The sequence below is a fragment of the Aspergillus brasiliensis genome (assembly GCF_001889945.1).
Source record: "Aspergillus brasiliensis CBS 101740 unplaced genomic scaffold ASPBRscaffold_2, whole genome shotgun sequence".
NCBI lineage: Eukaryota > Fungi > Ascomycota > Eurotiomycetes > Eurotiales > Aspergillaceae > Aspergillus > Aspergillus brasiliensis.
The window spans coordinates 3613873-3636150 of record NW_027137443.1 but is presented as its reverse complement, the minus strand read 5'-3'; the positions used below and the strand labels follow the sequence as shown (position 1 = coordinate 3636150).

The following is a 22278-nucleotide window of genomic DNA, read 5'->3' as shown; positions in this document are numbered from 1 at the left end:
GCGAAGCTCCCTCCAGTCCACCATCCCAGTCGTGGTCACTGGTATTGTCATCAGAATTCGTGGTTTCGTATTGCCCCATTGACACCAGCTAGCTAAGCCCTAGGTCTCTTGGTTTCTCAACTGAGTGGAAGTTGAGCGCAGCAACATAATCTACCGCAGAGGTCCACGGGAGAAAGCGGATTGAACTTCTGGGACCTTCCAAGGGACGCATCCCGTGGCCCGTCCTTTCCATCCATGTACTTGTTTGACCCATCCGCGTGCGAGGAATGTCGAACGGTACCACGAAATATGATCCTCGCATGGATCTGCAAACTATTCCTGTTTCTTCACAGTTAGAAGTCCAACGAAAGAAACCAATAGCGCCACGCGCATGAAGTTGGGTAAGGTCCTGTACTTAAGTATATGAGGGCACAGAATTCAATTGGTGGTGCAAATTATTGCAAGCGGGCCATCGGCGTTATAGACGGGAGCAATTCACTGCGGCGTACCGCCCCTTACTCAAAGCCTGATCTAGCAGGACGTCGGAAACTTGAGGTTTGATCAACAAACTAGGAAAGCGATCATGGAGATCACGCAAGACAGAATTAATCTATACTATTTGACATCTGGCTGCATGATTCAATACATGGCCCGGCCAATTGCACGGTGAATTACATTCACCATCATCACCACATCCCTTGCCGTTGTTGGGATCTCGTGGCCCCCTTTATATATAAAGATCAACTGCGCCTCTTCTTTACAGTATCCAGGAGCTAGAAAGAGACATTATAACTCAAGGCATCTACTGAACCCCATACATGTGCTGTTGGAAAATAAAATTATACACTAAGAATACAAGAATTTAATATAATCTAAATAGAGTAAATCAATGTTATAGGGCTCTCCGGGTATGTAAGAAAAGAATAATTACTTTAAATAGAGATTTCTACATTAGCATTTAATAAACATAATGAATAAATATAATAAAAGCAATGCTGGTTCCCAGACTAAATATTATCACTCCATTATATAGATTGTTAATGCGGAGGTAGTTCTTAAGATTCTGCAATACCTGCAGGCACGATTAAGATTATTAACGAGTTATAATAGCTAAATATTGACTCATCTGCTTCGCAATGTGATTCCACAGCTAATGAAATCAGTATTCTATCTCCAGACAGCATAGATAATGCTGATTATCTTACAGGCATCCCAAGGAACGGTATCTTCGACAAAATCAAAGCTGTGTCTCTCTCCTAGCTCATAGCGCAGTGCGGCTTGATAAGCAACTGCTGTCAGCAACCCTTCTGTCGCGTCCATATGATTTAAAGGGCCAGATTACCTGTCTGCTGCTCAAATATCTATGGGACTGTTAGCAAGAACGGCCTTCCAGTGAAAACCTAGGAGAGGGTTCAGCAAAAGTCCTACCCGTGCGTTGCTCCCCCTGTAGACTTCCAACGTTAACCGTCAAGACCGAAAGGATCCGTAGAAGGGCCTGAGTAAAGTCCTACCACAGAAACCGCATATTGGCTCTACCTGAGATATCAGTGGACTGGAGGGGGATGACCGTCCTTTAAATTGTCGTCGTGCCGTCTAGAAATGTCGGATGCTATAGATCAAATGCGTCGACTCCAGTCGCCCCGGTACCTTGCTACTTATACCTTCTTGTACTACCGATTGCCACCAGAAAAGCCGGGTCTTGCCGCTGAGGTGGCCAATCTACAGTAATGGCGTTGTCTACTGCGTTGGTAAACTGGGTGATCCTGCACATCAACACATCGAGATATTCAGATCTATTTATGTCCAACCCTTACATGCCTTCAAGCCTGCCTATGATATAGAATGCTCGTGCAGCGTACCCACGATGCATGGAAACGAAAAGTGGATACCTTTTGGCAATATCAATCGAATCGCTGACAGTATTTGACGAGGACGTCAGTGAACTCTACGATTCTAAAGTCTTCCAATTTAAAACAAGGGTTTCTGAAGAATGAGGAATCTTGCCTAATCACCTCGCCACCATCAATGACTTCAGAACGAGCTTGAATTACGCAGAATATTCTCATTCAATACAGATTTCCTATCTATAAAAGAGTGGGTGTCCCACGTTCATCTGGCCTACAGTATCAGTCGACGAATATTACTGGCAACGTACCTAAAGTGATCCATTGGCCCTATCAATCGTACTTTCACCCACAGTCCTGTGACCGAGATGACAGGACAGCACTTGGAGCCACTGGCGGTGGTTGGGATCTCTCTCCGCTTCCCGGGAAAGGCCGTCTCTGCCGAGAGCTTCTGGGAACTGATTCTCCATAGCAGGACCACGGCCGAGGAAATTACTTCAGACTGGTATAATATTGATACCTAGTACCATCCAGACTACGCATATTTAGACAGGGTGTCTAAAAGGAAAACCCATTTTTATAAGAAGGATATTAGCCAGTTTAACACAGGTTTTTTTCTTGATTTCTACTATAGAGACTGAGGCCATAGACCTATAACACTAATTTACCCCCAAGGCAGCCTATCACGCCTCAGAGAATGTAGGTTATCCTATAGAACCTGTGAGCGGATCCAGGATGGCCATGTTCTCCGGTTCATTCGGTAACGACTATCAGAAGTTTCACGCAAAAGATCTCATGACTATGCCAAAGGGCCATGCAACGGGAACCGGTGCAAACATGTTGCCAAATTGAATTAGCTGGGTTTTCAACCTCCGAGGGCCAAGTGCACATGTTGATACTGCATGTTCTAGTAGCCTGATGGCTCTGCACCTTGCATGCCAGTTCATCAGGAATGGCGAATCCTCATTGGTATGGAAAGATAACTTCATGAACGTAAACGCGCACCGTTCCGACTACTAAGGATATTCTAGGGGTTAGCAATGGGGATTTATGGCTATTATTGGCTTAGGCACCGTTTTAGCTATAGATAACCTAGGTATCCTGTCCAAGGATAGCCGCTCATTCAGTTTCGATGAACGGCGTAATGGGTATGGTCGTGGCGAAGGAGTAGGCTCTCTGATAGTCCGCCCACTGGGTGATGCCATTGCGAACGGTGATAATATCCGCGCCCTTATACGTTCAACGGGCTCCAACCAGGACGGGAAAACACCGGCCATTACGAAGCCGAGCATGGAAAGGCAGGAGGGTCTCTAGCGTGAGACCTATCGGAGGGCTGGCCTTGGCTTAGATGTTACCCGATACGTAAAGGGCCATGGTACCGGTATGACCCGATGATACTGCTTCACAGGATCAAAAAGTCCAAGTCTTGCTGATGGTAGTCATGAAGGCACGGCTGTCGGAGATCCCATTGAGGCTAGAGCGATAGGCAACATCTTTCGTCCTTATCGCAGCTCAGATGACTCAGTATACTTGTGGATGTTTGTCGACAGAGTGTGACGGAAGCTACTGCTGACTATCATATGGGGTTTCCATGAAATCCACCATTGACCATTTGGAAGGCGCAAGTGGCGTTGCTGGAGTCATCAAGGCAATTCTGGCTGTTGAAAAGGGAGCTATACCCACCACACACAGACCTCCAGACTTCAAAGCCTCGAATCGATCAGGAATTTCTACATATAAAGATTTGGACTACGGTAAATGACATTCGTGCAACCGGTCCTAACGAGTCTAGGTCCCTAGGGAAGCTGTCCCATGGCCAACTGATGGCGTACGCAGGGCATCCGTCAGCTCCTTTGGTTTTGGAGGTACCAACGTGCACGTCGTCCTAAGATAACGCGCTTGATCAGCTGAGAACAGAGTCCCGCTGCGGACAAAAAATGGCTTCCAGTACCGCAAGACTACAAGTTTGGTCGGCCTCTGATAGGGACGGCATCACACGTATACAAGAGGCCTGGAAGCTGCTCTTCACAAATATTCCGGTTACATCCAAGGGGCGTTCTAGCTACCTAGACTGTTTGTCACATACGCTTTCAAGCACAAGGACATGGCTTGAATGGCGGGCATACACTGTTGCTGAGCCTGATTCCGACTGGGAAGCCATCCCTGGTAGGATGGTATGGCCGGGGTAATCTATCCCGTCTCCCAATCTAGCTTACATATTCTCTGGGGTGAGTTCTCAACTGGAAACTTAGAAGGAGCTCGCTTTAAACTTATACTGTTCTCTATAGCAAGACGCTCAATGGTATGCGATGTGGGCAGGGAGCTTTTAGATGTATATCTGACATTCTTCAATAGTATACGCAAGGCGAACGCATACTTGTAAACTTTGGGATGCCAATGGGCTCTACTGGGTAGGCATGACACTCTGGTTATATTCTGAACTGACTGAGACTGACGGAAGTTATATGCTCTCCAGACAAGTGAAGCCGAACCATCTGTCAATCTGACCGACCACAGCCAAACATCATACACTGTATTGCAGGTCGCACTGGTTGACCTACTTAAGCAGTTTGAGATAATCTCTAAGAAGGTTGTAGGGCATTTACCTGACGAGATTGCAGCTGTGTATGGTCCCAATCCGCCTGACTAATTCCACAACAATCCTAATCTTGACACAGATACTCCGCCCGCGCGATTTCTCATCGTGAAGCTTGAAGCTTGGAGGATCGGCTTTTACCGAGGGTTGTGGAGCAGCAAGCTTGAGAAACACAGCTTTGTCCGAGAAGCTACGCTTGCTGTCGCCCTAAACCAGAAGGAGATTCTTGCATACTTCGATAGAGCCACTCAGAGCCATGCACTCCTTCGGCTCACTGTCACCTGCATAAACAGTCCCAATAGCATTACGGTTTCTGGAGATGAATAGTAGATCCAGAATCTGAAGTCACTCCTCAAAGCTAATTTCCCGGTCCTTCTTTGGAAAGGCAGCCAGTGAAGTTGCACAAAAAAGGGTCCCGGATGCAGTTTAAGAGATTAGACATTGAAGAAGATTCAGAGCAACAGAGGTTTGAAGCCGGTAGCTATGATATGGTCATAGCCGCATGGGTATGTCAATCTACCTGCCACCCAGGTTCTGCTTCATTACTAACTTAAGGCCTTACAGGTTGTACACGCCACTCATGATTTGGTACACACGTTAACCAATATACATAAATTATTAAAGCCATTAGTCCACCCAAATATCCAAGCATATGCTGTATGGAGAACTAACCTTGTTGTGACAGTGGTGGGAAACTCGTGCTGGCCGAGGTAACGCATCCTTTCCGCACAGCCACAGCATTGATACTCCTTGAAGGGTGGTGGTTAAGTATGTTGCATGTTCCTGCTCTTTCATCCGCTAATTTTACCTGGCTAGGCATGAGCATCTCTGATTGTTCGGGCAGGATCCGAACCTTACCGTTCGTACGGGCGTTGTGTATAACGCTGGCATGATGTACTGGAGGAATCAGGCTTCTCCGGCTGCGATCTCTATTCCCGGACTTGGATGATGAAAGGCTGCATGAGTATGCGGCCTTGGTCTCTACGGCCGTGCACAACGTCGCGCCTGCTGCCTGGAATCCGCGCATCGAGATCCTGTACAAACCAAGTGAGCCTAAGCAGCAAGCTCTCGCCAGCTTTCTGGAAGAAAGCTGTTCAACCGATTACTAAATCGCGTGTGACCTGCGTACCATTAGACCGTGCTATGGCTGATACCGAAGATATACTACGGGTATTTCTTCTTGAGTTCGACAAACCGTTACTATATATCATGGGGCCAACACTCTCTGAAAGCGCTTCGGAGGCTTCTAATAACCTCAGCACATACACTTTGGGTGACAAAATCAAGTGACCTTCCCGCACTTGATCCGAGGATCCATCTCATTGAGGGCTTATTCCAGGTCTTGACTCACGAGGATGGGAACCAGGACCGATACATCTTACCATTTGGGGGAACTTCTGGGGAAGAACCGATTGTTAGGGATGATTCAGAATATCCTGTAGCCACCCCCACAGGGACTCGATACACAGTATGTTGTGCGAGACGGAAAGTTTTTCAATCCGCGACTCTTGGACAGTGCGCCTCTTGACCAGGCAGTGTCACTGCAGACATCAAGTGAGATTCAGTGTGAGCAAAGAATATGCAGACGCTCCATTGCGTTTGGACGGAAACCACTCGAGCATTTCGGAACGCTCTCGATTTATAGAGGCCGAGTCAAGAGGCTCCCTCGGTGACACGGATGTCGACCTTGAGATCCACGGATACAGGTTTGGACGTTCGCCACGTCCTCACATCAATAGGTCAGATACCTATGGCAGTAGGTCGGCAGGAATGTGCTGGTCTTGTTACTATGGTTGGAAGCAAATGCACTATATTTATAAGCCAGGCGACCGCGTCGTTGGATTTGTACCCTCGGCCTTCCAGGCGCAAACCGTCTGCCGTGAGGACACGCCAGTGGTACAGGGCAGGCGCTGATCCAAATAGCCCTATACCGCAAAGCGGAGGTATATACTACAGTTGGTACAGAAGAGAAGAAGAGATTGATCATGGAGACCATACTCTATTCCCGAGGACCATAGCTTCTCCAGTCGTTCCACTGATTTTGCACCCGCGATTTTGCACATGACCGACGGAAAAGGTGTGGACATTGTGGTGAACTCCCTATCCGGGGAAGGCCTGGTACAGTCCTGGGAATGTACTGCGCCATATGGGCGGCTTCGTGGAGTTGGGGAGGAGGGATATCCTTGCGAATGCCAAAACTACCCCATGAGATAATTTTTTTAAGAATGTTACTTACAGTTGGTTCGACTTGGCACTGCTTCAGCAGGATCACCAACGCGTCGCCCGTGCTGCTTTAGAGGCGGTTATGAGCCTATTGGCGAAAGGCAAGTTGACCCCGCAGAATCCACCACATGTGTATGGTGTATCGGTGAGATAGAAAAGGCACACCGATTCATGCAGTCTGAGAAGAACTTTGGTAAGATTGTAATCGAAATGCGAGATGATGACATCGTGGAGGTAATCCTTGATCTAGGTAGCTAACATGTTCCCTTTGCAGGAATTGCTCAAACCGAAGCCGAATCCCTCCTTCGAACATATGTAGTCGCCGGTGGTCTAGGCGGACTCGGCCAGAGTATGCTTACCTGGCTGGTAAGCCGCGGAGCTCGGCATCTTCTGCTCTTGTCTCGTTCGGGCGGCAAAGGCGCCGAAGCCCAAGAGTTGCTCCGTCAACTGAGAGAAGACGGAGTCAAGTGCGGACCTGCGATGTGGTGGATAAGCGTGCAGTACGTGCAGCAATCGACGATGCCAGCGCTCATATGCCCCCAATCAGGGGCTGTATTCCAGGCTGCGATGGTATTGCAGGTAAGCCAAGAATTCTCTCATCAAACAAGCCATCGTGCACAGTTAACGCTTCCCCCATCAACCAGGACATCGGCTTCGAAAACATGAGCTACAGCGACTGCTGCGGTTACCAAAGCGCTGACTGTCAAGCTCGCGAGGACATTGTCGGTTGAAGAAGGAAGTCTCGATTAGAATAAGACACTGCATCAATACGGGGTTGACTCGGCTAGTAGCTGTGGAACTGCGGACGTGGTTCAATGAGGTCCAAGCAGATGTTGCGACGTTTGATATCATCGGTCGCGCGACGATTACTTCCTTGGCTGGGGTGGCTGCGAGCCGGAGTAAGCTGCCTCGGGGATGGTCATGAGTATCTATTGAGAGGATTTATAGTTAGCTGAGTATCAGCCAGCTTTGAGGAATATGTGGGAGACTGTGATGTTAGTATCGCTTTGAAGATTATATCATGCTACTGCGTACTGAGCAAGAGATTATGTTGATTTAGGAAGGTCGTCCATTCGAAGCTGTAGCACTGCTTAGTTAACTAGTGGTAGTACTAGATATGTAGCTAGTGCAGCGACCAATGATTTCAATTTCAATGAGTATACTACTTCCACACATGCTAGTACTAAAAATGTTGCAGGTTTAAACTATTAAAGTTAGAAACAATAGTGTGGAATGACATTCCTCGTGCTATAGTACTCGGTTCCCGATGCAGAAATATATTTCCCCATCTCCTTCCGCATTACTAACTATCATGAACCCGCAACAGCATCCCCACTCCTATTGATACGTTTGCTATGTTATTGAACTGCTGGAATGTACAAACTTTCTGACAGGGGATTTGGTTCTTTGAAAAAACACTTGTGTGGTCTGGATGGCACCCTGACAAGGAGTGCTCGTCGCATCTATCACTACGGGAGGGAAGTATACGGAGAAAATCATATGTATGTGCCAGGTCTATCCATTTTCAGGAATGCTTATTCCAAACAAAAATGTCTTCATCATTAAACGTACACTATCATCTAAAGCTTGACATAATATACAGATCAAGTCGTCGAACAAGAACGATATCTATCGCGTATTCCCACTACGGTGGGGATTAATTATATATACAACACTCCAGACCAACCATACTAGTTCTTGGTTACTGGCTTACGCAAAAGCAGCAAAGCAAGTGCTGTTAGCCTGGGAATCCTCCCAGCCGACACACTTCCAGCAGCTCAGCAGACCCGTAGGATCATACTTGTGCTTGATGGAGAGGAGCTGGTCGTAGTTGTCACCCCACCAGGCCTCCTGCCAGTCGACGGTGAAGGCGTTGGCCTCGTTACTGTAGGCACCACTGCCCGGGGTGATGCGCTCCAGGGTGGCGGTCATGTTCTGCAGGGTGGCGATCTTCTGCTCGCGCGTCTCCAGGGTGCTGTTCCAGGTCCAGCTGCTGCCGGAACCCAGCTCCCAGACGGCCTGGCGCCAGGCTGGGGAGGCACTGGTCGAGCCCTCGGTGTAGTTGTACAGGACGGGGCCGACCACGGGGATGTACGGGGTTTGGCCGTTGGCGAGGAGGAGCTCGAAGAAGTCCATCAGGTTCGCGCGACCCTCGGCGGTCTCGAAGACGGACGAGGGCACCAGGCGACTACCGGCGAAGTGGGTGACACCGACGCTGACGGAGCTGGAGGTGACATACTTCTCGTAGAAGTCGTACCAGGACGAGAAGGCCTCAATGACGGCGGAACCACCCTGGGCCTGGGCGTACGCGGCCACCTCGGCCATGGAGGCATTGGCTTCGGCGACGGAGAGCAGGGGGGAAACGTTGACGAGGGTGTTGCCGGTGACGTGACCACCCCAGCCTTCGTTGGCCCACTTCAGGGTGTTGTTGACAATGATGTCCATGAAGGGGAGGACGTTGGTGGAGTTGCTGGTGAACTTGATGATGGCAGCCACGAAGCTGATGATGGGCTCGACGCGATGGGAGCTCTCGAGGACCACACCAAAGGTACCACCACCGCCACCACGCAGGGCCCAGAAGAGGTCCTGGTTCTGGCACTCGTTGGCGATGCGCAGCTGGCCGTCGGGGGTGACGACCTTGTACTGGACAACGCGGTCGACACCGAGGCCGTAGACGGGGGAGAGAACCGAGTGGCCACCGTTCATGACCCAGCCGCCGGACAGACCGACGGTGGGGGAGTAACCACCCAGGATGGTGACGTTGTTCTGGTGCGCGAACTCATAGGCTTCATCGAAGTTCACACCAGCACCGGCCGTGATGGCATTGTAGGAGGCCTGGCAGCCATCGGGGACGAATGCCGGGCTGTAGCTGAGGTTCTGCAGCTTGCGAGTCCACAGGGCCAGGGTACCCTTGCCACTGCTGCGGGTCAGGTAGTCATGACCACTGTTCTTGATGGACAGACGGGTGCCAGAGCAGTTGGAGTAGTGCAGCGCCTCGCGGACATCAGCGTCATCCCTGACCTCGATGTAGTAGGAGGGCATGTTGCCCTGACGGCAGGTCTGGTTGACAAAGGCCAGGGGATCGGTGGGATCGCTGCTATCGAGCAGACATTGATCCTCGGGGTTAGACGCACACATCTCATCCTGGTTGTTCATGTAACCATTGGGAGAGTTGGTGCGCAGGTAGGGGTCGGTGTAGTTGTCCTGGATGTTGGCACAGGCCGCATCGTTGGGGGTGACGGACTGGCCGTTGTAGTTGGAGAAGCAAGGGAGGGAGAAGGGCGTCAAGGGCTGCACACGACCCTGAAGGGTGGCATTGAGGCTATCCAGAGTGCAAGCGCAACCACAAGCGGAGCCAAGACCAAATAATTGGACGGCCACAAGGGCCAACGAGGTCTTCGAAGGCGTCATTTTGCAGGGCTGCCACGCGAGAGTGAGACAAACTCGGCGGAAGGGAACGGGGAAACAGCGACGATCGCGACCATTTGAATGAACGGACGGGGCCAGAGTTGGAAGAATTTTTCTTACCTTCGGAGAAAAGAAAACGAACGGACCAATTCAATGCCTCATACGATCCGAAGCTATCGAATTCTCGGGGGAAAGTGTTGTGGGTTGTGGAGGGAGCATGACTTGTTAGTAGCTGGACAGCGAGAGACGAAAGTTGCGCGACATACGCCGCAACCGGCCCCGAAGCTGTGCAGAGTCAGAGAACCCAAAGAAACTGGGATAAGCTCCACTATGGACTGCTTGCACCACCAATGGCTACCGGTAACTGTGTTTAAAATGTGGAACCTTGACGCAGGTCCCCGTTGGGGCTTGTTGGTAAGTGGAGTGAGGTTTCGGTCGATGTCCGAAGCTTGCCCTCACAGAAGATTGCTCTCCGTAGTTGCCTTGTGCACTACCATATCCTAACTAGACTAACTAACTGCTACTAGACGACCATTGCGTGTTCTTCAACATCGGACGATGTGGACACCATCTGAGACCATCGTCTCAAATTGATTGCACCACGTTCTGCCTCGGGGGTCTCCTAGCGGCAGACGAAATCCCTGCAGGAGACCCCTGAGGCTATCCACGGCATGCCGGCATAAGCCACGCGAAGGAATGAATTTACCCACACACCGGTGATCCTTACCATCTCTTCTCTCAGCCCCCAGAATCCCAGCCGATGCATTGCTGGGGGTTTATCACTGGATATGTGATGATCGCAGTGGTACGGGCCAGTTCCAGAGGGACGTGCAACGCATTGAGCACAGCAAGACAGTTGATCGACCTGTGAACCACGGTCGCAGTCAGCCACCTTCCGATCCAATACCGCTTACTCAAGATTCATTTGCTTCTCTGGCTGGACAACCAACGGGGAAAAAAGTTAAAAAAGTTTAAAACCCGCCGAGCCGTGGAAATGAAAGCCAATGAATCCTTCGTCCGGTTGGAAAATAGTCGCTGCACAAATTAGCGGCCGCCTTCCCAATCTTTATCGTAACTCCGGGCTGGGCTGAGTCTAAAGTCGTAGACTCAACTTGCCCTTTAAGGTTCTGGTGGCGACGACAGCCCTTTCGTAATATTATTCATTAATTCAAATCCGTCCTGCACAGAACCACAAAAGACCAACAAATCCCTCCTCCCCCCTCCCCCTGCCTCCCTCAAATGGGAGACTTATATGGAATTGCCTGACCCGCCTGGTCGCTGCTCCTCGTAACGCTGACTCGTATCGCCGGCCGTGCAGCATGACTTACGAAGAAAATCGGTACTGGAAGAATGTTTTGACCATTGTGCCCATCGTCGGTGCTGCGTTGGCGACCGTTTCCTATGTCCTGCGCCTGTACTCGCGGCGCTTTACCACGGCCGGCTTGAAGGTGGAGGACTGGTTGATGGGCGTGGGATTGCTTCTCTCCTATTGCGCAACCGCTTTTGTTGTGGACAGTGAGTTGGCCACATTCTCTCTACTCGTGCATAGCTGGCCGATCGGGTGTATACTGACTTGTGCTGGCATATAGCGGCATTCAATGGCGTGGGTTTGCCAGTTAGTTCTTTGCCGGCTGACGAACGGCGACGCATCCAATTTGTATGTTCCCAATGGCAATACCCGGGTCTTGGTGGCACTCGCTAACATATGCATGACATTACTACAGGGCTCATGGATGATTCAAAAGTTTTGGGCGCCATCCGCCGCGTTTGTGAAGATCTCGATCGTCGTGTTCTTGAAGCGCCTACTGGGAACGGTCCGCGCATATGCAATTGTCTCGAACATCCTGATCGGCTTTATTGCCTGTTGGGCCGTCACGGCACTGCTGGTCAATATCTTCCAGTGCAATCCGGTTCAGTACTACTACGACAAGAGCCTTCATGGACATTGCATGAGCGGACAGCGAGCATTCTTCCAGGCAATGGGAGCCTTCTCTTTGGTGGAGGATGTCATTGTGCTGTGTCTACCCACGCCGATCGTCTGGGGCTTGCAGATCACTTTCCGCCAGAAAGTTGCCATTACGCTTGTATTCTCCCTGGGTGGACTGTAGGTATTCCTGCGCCGTGTATGCAATTGCAGCACTAACCCCTGAACAGGGTCTGCATCTTCAGCTTGATGCGTCTGATTGAGTTTCGTAACTTTGTGACCACCGACCTAGCTTGTGAGTTCCACCTTCGCGGCCTCTTGGTCCTCTCGACTAACAGTTCCAGCCTCGAGTGCCAAAGAATCCGTCTGGACTTGTCTCGAACTCGACGTGGCTATTATCTGCGGCTGTCTCCCCCTCATGAAGCCGCTGATCCAGGGCTTCCTCGGCAAAGTGCGCAGCGGCGTCTCCAAAGCCCGTTCCCACCCGTCCTCCGGCACCAAGCTCTACTTTCCCAACGGAACCACCCACAACACCGATGGATTTCGACAGATCAATGATCCGTTGGGCTCCCAGGCCTCCAAAAACGCTCATATCGCCACGAGTGAAAGTCGACGAAGCTCGGACGTGGAACTGCAGGGCATCGCCGTCACCACCCGGATTGAGCAGGGTATCGACCCCCCGCGTACCGGAGATTCGACCGATATTTCCGCCGACCACGTCTGGCCACGGTGATGCAGGTGTTGTGATAGTAGCACTCAGCTAGAAGCAGAGAAACACCCTAGGAGCTGCGAGAACCTCGGCGCGGTTAGACGACAATCTCGCCGCATCACCGAGCCGAGCATCGTGCAGTCATCAGACACGCGGGACTCCAAATAGGATATCCACGCAATTGGCAGAATATGATACCCAGGGGTTTGGCACCTGCCAGCCAGCGCGGCAACGATAGAGGAGAAGGGCCTACTGCCCATTTGCGCCGCATCAGAAAGAGATGCAATACGCAACGCCATTAGTATAGACGTCTACGAAGTCTGACGAATAGAGATAGATCGATAGAATTATCCTAATCACATAATATTTCACATCAATTTCCATCATTACGAGCCTATGGACCGTAAACTGACGCTCCTATACCTTTTGTGTGTCCACTTGGTAAAGGCAGCAAACCCGAAAACTCCTCATCCCAGGGATGAAACCGAAACTGAAACCGAAACAGCCCGAAACCCTGGACATGTTCGCACCAACACCTGCAGACCCACGCCAAAATCCTGGAATCAGCCCATGCATGTCCTTAATCTTTAAACTCCCGGAGTTCTCGAACCCGGGAAGAACATTTGCCGGAATTAATTTGATAAAAATCCTCTGTATCTAAAACCATGGATCGGAAGGATTGTCCGATCGGGGAATAGTTAGTCTAACAATTTAATTTATCTAGCTGTGCCTCAAATTAATGGCAATTTTGACCCGAAGGACTAACCCCAAATATTAATTATTTGGCTAGGCTGGCAGAATCTTAATGGCTAAGGATATCTAACACACACTATGCTAATCGCTTATTATAGTCTACATATAAAGTATTTTAGTATAGTTTAGTATTATAGGAATAACCTGTTGTATCCACAGCACATCATATCAGATAAGAAGATCCGCCGTTATATACACACAGTGAGGGAAGATCACTGCTATTCACTACCTTAGCAGGTGGGACATTCAAGGGACAACGGCTGTCGAAAGAAATTAGCCTGGCTGAAGTATTTTGTGTTGGAGATTAGAATGGGGAAGAAGACCCAGACTGCCGATCCTAATAGACCGATAATGCTGATACACGGGAGGTACGATGAAATTAGCGTGGGATTGGCAGGGGGGTCAGTACACAATCATTTACAATGTAGATAGTCTAGAAGTGATGGAGTTTAGATTGTTGTGCATGAGTCAGTTTGATTGGTTTGTGATGTGTGTCTTTGAATAATATTACAGTTTGTGCCGTTGAAATTGTGAAAGTGGAGATGGTTATAGAAGGCCAGTGCCATGTCTATTATTGTCTATAGACGTACCGAAGTGAACCCTTTGAGATCATGGTCTATCTAGTGAAGTACAACTATGCAACTGGTTCAAGGATATAATTAAGTCTATTTGAAGAGGCGTAATGGAGCCTGATCTTCATAGCCTAAGTAGGTATCTTCAATATCAATATCATTAGGATATTATTTCGCATCACCAGCCCGTCGTTAGATAGAAAGAACCAGTCCAAGAAATAGGGCAATAGACTACATCAGAGAATATTTGGCTCCTAATATTCTGTTGGGGCCTGAAATATAATTGTCTAACTGATTTCTTTCATCACCCTTCCTCGACAACAACTTCCAGCTTATGTATGGTTGCCTCAGGCATAAGTATATGGCCTAAGGCCGCGGCTAAGAAACCATAGGTTCCCGACTACGTTTTAACTGACGCGTTATTGACCACCCTTTTCCACAATTTCCAGTATCTAACGAGATTCATTCAATTCTAACGTCATGGCATAAAGTGAGACCGGGAATACGCGATCCGAGTCGCTTCTCCGCACGAATATTGGAAGAACCCTGTCAGCCCTACAGGGATCAGACACTCGCTACTACCCTAGAGCCTGTGACTCATTACTAACAGGCACAACATAGCCTAGGCAGTTGGCGCTCGATCTACAATCCGAGTTGCTCACAAGGCTGACTCAAGGACACGTAGGTCCTCTTCTGTCATGCATCGCCCGTTCTCCAGAAAATATCATCCCAAAGACAGGACACCTTCTGAGATCTTTCACCTGCCATTCTCGAGACACCTTCGCAACTGCAATATCTGAAAGAGGGAAATCATGGCTCTTGTTTCGGGGGCCAGCGGGCTTTCTCTGGCCGACCATCTGAGTTCTCCACCCAAAGCATCACTGCAAATACTTGGGACACACGTTGCCAATAAAGAAAACAACGTGATTGATTTCGATCTCTGGGTTGACTGCTCGAAAGCATCCGGAATAAATTCAGTCAAGATTCTGACAGACGGAGGGGAGGATTGTCGCTCTTGGAGTTACTCCGCTGACCACGATACTGGCGACCCCCAAGCCATATTGCCTGCTTGGCTTTATGACTGGCTAAACGATGGCAATACGGACGACCGAATGTATGTTGAATATTGACAGCTCCCTGGCTCAGGACATTCAGTTCCGTGCTGACGAAAATCATGGCTTCCAGCTGGACCCTTCGCAAATCAGGCCATTTCTCAGAAGAGGATTGCACTGCTCTCAAAACTCATATCGAGCGTTTGGCACGGAAGACCGCATACGGAGGATCTCTCGAGGTGTTGTTCCACGCCCCTTCTATAGACATTGAGGCGGGAAGTAATGCCTCTCCTGAGAAGACACACATCGCGCAACTCAAAGCGGATTGGATGTTCGAGTGTCCTTTCACTCCCACCGACCTGGTATGGAGCGAGCGGATCATGAACGCTATGGTGGACCATAAGAATGGCTGGATCAAGCCACCTGTACTGAAGCCCTCGTACGGCATGTCTCCTTTTCGGAGAGCGATGAGAGCCAACGATACATCGCATATTGTGTCACGGGAGCAGGATGCAAATGGGGTAACGCGATCAGTAACGCAGTTCTCATCATGGGGTCATGACAGCTCAGCATGAAGCAGAGGCTTGCAATAATGTTATATCTCTGTATCTCCTCGTTGTTACGTTGTGTCTGCTGTGATTATTACTTTTGCTGGGTTTGCGCTGTTTCTTTAGCTTCGTTGATGTTAGTGGATTACACTGGTTGGTTGAGATCTAAACACTGTAGATATAAGCGCCGAAAAGCTCTCCCGCCTAGGCGGTCACACTTTCGGAGTTGCACAAGTCAATAAAGCGCATAACTGCTGCTGGTGGTAAGTTATTTGCTCATGTTTATCTCAGACGCACGTCTAATAGGGCTGACTACTCGTTGTACCATGGTTGAGTTCGGGTCTCCACAACCGATGAGATCATAGACTCTGGCGGATAGTATATACGAGCGAGGATGAACAGCGGAACATGAAACGATTCTTATCTCCATATGATCAATTCGCTAATTCTCTACCATTTTATTATCCCTCATCGAAATTACTGTTGATAACAAGTTGCCATCATGACCAGTTATCTGAGCCATCCTTTGGGAGTAGTAGGATGGTTTGCCCGCACGGTCCAAGCCATCAGCTCGATCATCGTACTGGGAATCACCGCCTGGGCTGTACGAGAGCATAACCGAACACTCAGCGTGATATTTTCTCTTGTCATTGTAAGTTATCTGCCAAGTGCTAACGGAGTCTGTCCTTACTCACAGCGAAATAGGCTACAACGAGTTTTGTCGTCGTAGGAGTAGCCGTAGGCATTGGCTGCATCGCACGTCGGGCCAAATGGCACATCATTCCACTACTTGTTACTGACGCCATCATGTCCTACCTGTAAGTAGTATCCAGATGATAGAAAGATCAGTTGAAGTCAATGCTAATCATAACAGATGGCTCACCTCATTCATCTTTCTCGCTCTAAACTTTAACCGGAGGACCTGTCGTGTCAACCGCTGGATCGGAGAAGTATCTTGCTCCCGAAGCTATACTGCCGAGGCATTCAGTTTTATTGCATTGTAAGTGACTCGCAGTTACTCGGCTGATGCTCGCTGCTGACTTGTTACAGTTTCATGACTCTCCTGGGCTTGTTCTTGGAGATCGCCTACCTTTACTGGGCAAAGCCTGATACGGTACTGCGAACGGAGAAACGACCACATCAGGAACGTCTTTCGGAGAACCTCAATGCGGCTGGCCTGATGTAAAGGGCGAGTTGCAATAGGTTATTGCGCATTCGCGTGCTCCTCCCACTGACACCTTTACCTTGTGAGCTGTACGATAGGTCTTTGTTGTTCGGTCCGTCAGTTGTGGCCTCAACTTCTCTTATGTCTCGGTAAACTCAAGCTAGGACTACTAATTGTGTTGATCATGGATTACCTTTGAGGGTTATCTCAGTATGTAACGTCCGTCCTGCAATGCTGTCATCTGGGTGAACGTCAGTGAGTTCTGTGAAGGCGGTTATCTTATTACATATTGGACCAGAAGATATAATTATGCATCTACCCAAATCAAAACCTTCACTTGTACTAGAATAATTGACTTGTTGTATGACTGTAAGCTGTGATTGAACTATCCACTACCAAGAAGTTCAGTCATCTCCCCTATGCCAGCTCCTTCAGCGCGGATGCTCTTGAAACTTCATATAGCCATAGACAGTTCAAGTTTAATAATATCGTAGCACTCGATGGTAATGTGAATGACTGATAAAGACTGATAATTAGTTAATTAGTGAGACAATGTAGAGTCAGTGCTCCGCCTACCTGCATCCTCCTTTCGTTCCTGAGAGGTATCGTACACCCTGGGCAAGCCCCTTGCTCAGGTGGAAGCTCTGTACTCTAGGATCAGTAAACTCCTCTATGTTGGATGTCACCTTCAGCTGCAGCATATCTTACCAGAGGACTTCATTACAGTATCCTTGAGCTGCGTCAATACTCAAGTCACAGAATCCACAACACTCGGCGCAGCCTTCCCATGTACAGCAGTAATCTCCTCTATTCCTACACTCACCCACCCATACCCGCTTCTCTAAGGGAAGACTTGCCGCTGTAACATAACTGGCAAAGGCAGAGAGTGCAATCAGGAGGGAAGCTTTCATATTGTAGGATTTTAATAGTAGAGTTCGAATTAGAAAGAAATTTTAGAATATCACGCTCGAGTGTATTGCCAGGTGGAATATGGACTGAAAGCAGATGGGAAATGCAGCACCCTCCTTATATTCCCTGGTTTACCTCTCCTCAACCTAAAGCGAGAAAAGAAACAATGTTCAGCAGTGTGATCTACAGAGTATGTTCATCTGATGAACCCTCAGGAGCGCTGATCGTTTAATAAGTCCCCACCCTAGGTAGGTATAGCTCTAGGGGGGATCATTCAGCTGAATGTATGATGTTAAGCCTGATGAACAGATAGTTGTTGTTTAGAAAGAAGACAGTATCCTCAGCCGCACCGATCACTGAGCTATTGCGGGCGGAGACATGTAGATCGCGATGGCGCTAAATCTCGGTTAGCATTTAGCACCCAAGCCCGATCGTCCCTTCCTAGAAGTGGGGAATCGCCGTGACCAGCTATATGCGTGATGTGAAGTTAATTCCAGCTGAATTGATTCAGCACAAAGAGGAAGCCTGGATGTTCAATCGGGATTTGAACCCCATCCAGGTCGCCATGGATCACCCGGCTGCCTGCTTGGAAAGGAAAGCTTGATGCAGATCACAAAGGCTGCCGTCACCAGGCATACTGGATCTCCAGAACGTGTAAAGCTCTAAGCGATATAGGAAAAGCAACCATATCACTCCTTTTGCCTGATGGTTCATTGTTCACTGCTGTAGGATCTACATAGCATTTGTGTGATAAGGCGAGGATACCCGAATTCACCCTGCATATCACGCAATTCTTCATTCGCTATCTCCTCCCCGATCTCATTAGTTTCTCCGCTCCCATCGATTACGCTAAGCAGCTCTCCCCACATCCCCCTTCATTGCTTTTCCTGACTTGCTACCCTTGTTCAGCAGTGAGCCATTGTCTGGGGCATACGCGCCCCCGATTCGTGGTACTTGATCAACCACTATCGTCTTATTAGAGGCGCTGGCTCAGAAATTCATAGATCCTGTCAGCAGAGAAAACCAGCGTCCCAAATCTGCTGCACTGATTGCATGACTCTCTCCTAGCCGGTGAGCTGAATCACGTCTATAGCAAATCATCCAACACTTCTACCAGCCTACACAGGTGCAATTGAAAGTGGTCGGTTCGATAGTTATCGCTACGTGGTATGCATAAGACCTCAGGTTAACGTTGTGGCGGACTTCTCCGAAGCCCTAGCAAGCGTTCAAGTTTTGGTGCATGGTACACAGCAGCAACTAATAGTCTGACTAGTATCTGCTCTTAGCCGGGGGAACTACCTCATACAGTAACGGATCGCCATTCTGCATGCATCCAAAGCTGGCCCGATGCAACCGACAATCACACAGCCTTAGGGATTGTAGATCATCTAGAGCTGGTGTCTTCTCCTTATTGCAAACCTCTGGATCGGCCTATCGACAAAACTATGTAGCATAGGAATACTACTATCTGGCAGCGAAGGTATACTCAGTATATACCATCCTACCCTCTCAAAACACTCATTTTAATCAGGAGGAGACTCGTCTTGTTGAAATAACTGCAATGTATGGCTGGAAGCGAATGCCAGCGAGCCATACGAAGCTCCTAAATCTAGACAAGATTGACATCGGATTAAGCAATAAGCAACGCGGCGGCAATATCTCATGATGTTCACTGCAACCCCACACGCTTGACTCGTTATTGCAATCACTCCATCACTGGGCAATGGGCTATTCTCAACGATACCAATGTAGGGATCATCCAGTGCAGACCACCTCTCCGCACACCACACCATCTTCTATTCGGAAAAGAAAGCATGGGTCACCGAGAACCCCAATGCGAAGAGCCCGATTACTTCCGGACACATATAAGAACCCCGAGGAACCAATTCTTCCTTCATATCCATCAACACATCTCTAATCCCTCTCACCATCTCTGTCCCCAAACCTATATCAATCTACAAGATGAAGTTTCTCAGTCTTCTCGCATTCACCACTACCATAGGAATGGTCAGTGCGGCCAATGTCCGTTTCGGTGAACGGCAACTTGGTCTTCTCTATGGTCCCGCTAGTATCCAAGGTTAGTGGCTTGCTCCCTCATTACCAAGGTCACGTGTATTCATTGCAGAATAGAAGGTGAAGACTGTAGGAAATACACTGGCCAATACTGTTGCACATGGGAGGGCTGTCGTTCATGCTGCCCGTGGGAGAAATGTGATCTGAGCATCGATGCTGCACAGGGCAAGTGCGTGCCTAATTGGTGAAGATATTAGTCAAAAAATGTAAGTTGGTCATGTTAAATCAGTACTATCTGCGTCAAGACTTTAAGTCGGGATCACTGATGTGTTGAGTACTAGGTGGCCCGTCTGGATCGGTAGGAGTGAGGTCTTTTGGTCTCCCATCATGAGGATTAGGGGTTTACATGGTGGAGAACGTGGTCATGCTGCTTAGATGTTAGTAAATACGGTTCGGTGAATGACAGAAATTGTTGGGACCTATCTACTCTCGTCTCCCCGGGGGGTTAGCAAGATAACTTTCCTTTTTATGATTCAGTTTTAGCTCTGACAGAATAAATGCTTAGAAAGGCCTAGACGGTGCTAAGCCCATCATGTAGTCAGTAGATAGCTCGTCGCATGTCGGGACAGCTCGCGGCTTTCCTAGTATTCCTACGAAACTGATTTATGGACTTGATCAAATAGAGAATAGAAGAAGTCTACTGCTATTTGATGGCAGCACACAGCAAGCGGATCACGGTAAGATCTCGTGGAAATGATGACTATCATTCCTCACAGCCTCCGTTTCTTGACGGGGCGAAACTCCGATAACAAATCCATGATTGGTCCGAGCGTCTAACAAGAGCAGCGCTATGCCTATCAGAGATAAGCGTGGTTCGCTGCCTAAGCAATCTATTCTTGGCATCTGCTCGTATATTTTGAAGGATCGCCAAGCGTCCTGTCAGATCCCCATAACTGGAGATCACCACCAGGATATGCTCTTATTTGTCTGCCTTGCAGAGATGAAACTGGATTCAGTTGGGTTAATTTTGTCGATGGTGTATCCGCCTGAGAATGAGGCTGTGTTGGTGCTGGGCGAGGTGTATATAGACCTAGATGTGCCGCATGAGTAGACATAGACAACAAAAAGAATTCATTCAGACTTAAGATTGAGATTGAGACTGTGTCTCTAATCATCATCATGAGCACCACTACCACTAGCACTGCTCTGGCTTCAACCCAAACATGCACCAACCCCAAACCAGGGAAGCATGGCTACCTCCCTCCTGAAGCCTGCGACTCTATCCTCCTCTACGTCCCATCTCTAGCGGCAGCAGTACTCTTCTGTGTGCTCTACGGTCTAACCCTGATACTCCACGGAGTCCAAGCATTCCTCTACAAGAAGGTACCCACCAACCATCACCCAATCCACAATTCCAATGGCTAACAAATCAGCGCTACGCCTGGGTCATCATAATGGGCGCAAGCTGGGAACTCATCGCATTTATATTCCGGGCACTCCTGACCCAACAACAAAACAACTCCAACTATGACACCGTATACACCATCATGTTCCTCCTCGCTCCTCTATGTATATCCCCCTCCCCCGTATTCCACATCCCTACAACCCACTAACAATCCTACCAGGGATAAACGCCTTCCTATACATGACCCTCGGCCGCCTCATCTACTTCTTCACTCCGGACCAACAACTCGCCGGCATCACCGCCCGCCGGTACGGCCGCCTCTTCGTCTGGCTCGACATCTTCGCCTTCCTGGTCCAACTCGCCGGCGCAGCCATCACCACCGAGACGGGCGTGCCCACCAGCACCATCATGCTAGGCGTGCACATCTACATGGGTGGAATCGGACTGCAGGAGTTATTCGTGTTGATTTTCACGGGGTTGACGATCCATCTTCATCGGAAACTTATCCACTTAGAGCGTGCGGGGATGTTATCTCCAGCCGGAGTGGTGGGTACGAACATGAACATGAACATGGCCATGAATATACCCATGAGTAGAATCAAGCCCATGCCGTGGAGATGGTTATTCTACGTGATGTATATCTCTTTGGGGATGATTACTGTACGTCTTTTCCATTTTATTATTTCCCGAAGGGAAATATGACATACTGATAATCAGATGACAGGTACGAATCATCTTCCGACTCTGCCAATACGCACAAGGCACCGATCCAACTAATCCCGTGCTTACCCACGAAGCATACGAGTATGTGTTTGATGCGGTGCCGATGTTTGTGGCCCTGGCTGGGTTGAATGTGGTTCATCCGGGCAGGGTGTTGCAGGGGCCGGAGTCGGAGTTTCCGAGGGTGAGTAGGGCGGAGAAGAAGAGGTTGAAGATGGAGAGGAAGGAGGCGAAGAGGGAGAGGAAGGAGGCGAAGAGGGTGGAGAGGGAGATGAGGAAGGGTAGTTCGGGTGGAGGTGGGAGGTGGTGGCAGAGGGGAAAGGGGAAAGAGGGGGGGATGTTTGAGATGCTTCCTGTGCGGGAGGAGGAGAGAGGTGTTTAGATGGTCTGCAGCCAGGTGTGTGTATAGAGGTGTAGGGATGGTTTGTTTTGATATAGGTGCACTTGGCGATGAAGGA

The 22278-nt window shown here is 49.1% G+C and overlaps 8 protein-coding genes across 8 annotated transcripts; 7 read left to right on the top strand and 1 right to left on the bottom strand.

The window, feature by feature from the left end:
* Positions 1-2191: 2191 nt before the first annotated feature.
* On the top strand, positions 2192-3137 carry ASPBRDRAFT_52229 (beta-ketoacyl [acyl carrier protein] synthase domain-containing protein; the record flags this gene model as incomplete). The annotated part of the gene is made up of 4 exons (XM_067626867.1): positions 2192-2221; positions 2499-2652; positions 2701-2792; positions 2862-3137. The coding sequence occupies 4 exons, from the start codon at positions 2192-2194 to the stop codon at positions 3135-3137; spliced, it is 552 nt and encodes a 183-aa protein (XP_067483912.1).
* Positions 3138-3760: 623 nt separating this feature from the next.
* On the top strand, positions 3761-4473 carry ASPBRDRAFT_27091 (uncharacterized protein; the record flags this gene model as incomplete). Its single annotated transcript, XM_067622331.1, has 5 exons — positions 3761-3997; positions 4035-4051; positions 4112-4125; positions 4179-4234; positions 4300-4473. The coding sequence occupies 5 exons, from the start codon at positions 3761-3763 to the stop codon at positions 4471-4473; spliced, it is 498 nt and encodes a 165-aa protein (XP_067483911.1).
* A 716-nt stretch (positions 4474-5189) lies between these two features.
* ASPBRDRAFT_27090 (uncharacterized protein) lies at positions 5190-7373 on the top strand (the record flags this gene model as incomplete). The annotated part of the gene is made up of 7 exons (XM_067622330.1): positions 5190-5278; positions 5330-5466; positions 5679-5887; positions 5956-6315; positions 6658-6835; positions 6917-7221; positions 7251-7373. 7 exons carry the CDS (start codon positions 5190-5192, stop codon positions 7371-7373), a joined length of 1401 nt encoding a protein of 466 aa, XP_067483910.1.
* Positions 7374-8194: 821 nt separating this feature from the next.
* Positions 8195-10080, bottom strand: ASPBRDRAFT_39153 (putative isoamyl alcohol oxidase). The gene has a single exon (XM_067624086.1). The coding sequence runs from the start codon at positions 10051-10053 to the stop codon at positions 8353-8355; it is 1701 nt and encodes a 566-aa protein (XP_067483909.1). The 5' UTR covers positions 10054-10080; the 3' UTR covers positions 8195-8352.
* Positions 10081-11369: 1289 nt separating this feature from the next.
* On the top strand, positions 11370-12952 carry ASPBRDRAFT_204237 (uncharacterized protein; the record flags this gene model as incomplete). Its single annotated transcript, XM_067621698.1, has 5 exons — positions 11370-11565; positions 11640-11707; positions 11775-12154; positions 12205-12269; positions 12319-12952. 5 exons carry the CDS (start codon positions 11370-11372, stop codon positions 12705-12707), a joined length of 1098 nt encoding a protein of 365 aa, XP_067483908.1. The 3' UTR covers positions 12708-12952.
* A 1868-nt stretch (positions 12953-14820) lies between these two features.
* Positions 14821-15635, top strand: ASPBRDRAFT_192777 (uncharacterized protein; the record flags this gene model as incomplete). The annotated part of the gene is made up of 2 exons (XM_067620522.1): positions 14821-15122; positions 15194-15635. The coding sequence occupies 2 exons, from the start codon at positions 14821-14823 to the stop codon at positions 15633-15635; spliced, it is 744 nt and encodes a 247-aa protein (XP_067483907.1).
* Positions 15636-16110: 475 nt separating this feature from the next.
* ASPBRDRAFT_52225 (MARVEL domain-containing protein) lies at positions 16111-16794 on the top strand (the record flags this gene model as incomplete). Its single annotated transcript, XM_067626866.1, has 4 exons — positions 16111-16260; positions 16314-16426; positions 16483-16608; positions 16659-16794. 4 exons carry the CDS (start codon positions 16111-16113, stop codon positions 16792-16794), a joined length of 525 nt encoding a protein of 174 aa, XP_067483906.1.
* Positions 16795-20874: 4080 nt separating this feature from the next.
* ASPBRDRAFT_118116 (uncharacterized protein) lies at positions 20875-22202 on the top strand (the record flags this gene model as incomplete). Its single annotated transcript, XM_067617146.1, has 4 exons — positions 20875-21078; positions 21129-21264; positions 21321-21760; positions 21825-22202. The coding sequence occupies 4 exons, from the start codon at positions 20875-20877 to the stop codon at positions 22200-22202; spliced, it is 1158 nt and encodes a 385-aa protein (XP_067483905.1).
* Positions 22203-22278: the final 76 nt, after the last annotated feature.

Coding starts and splice junctions, on each gene's coding strand:
- ASPBRDRAFT_39153 (XM_067624086.1), bottom strand. CDS start 10,053: ATGACGCCTTCGAAGACCTCGTTGGCCCTTGTGGCCGTCCAATTATTT.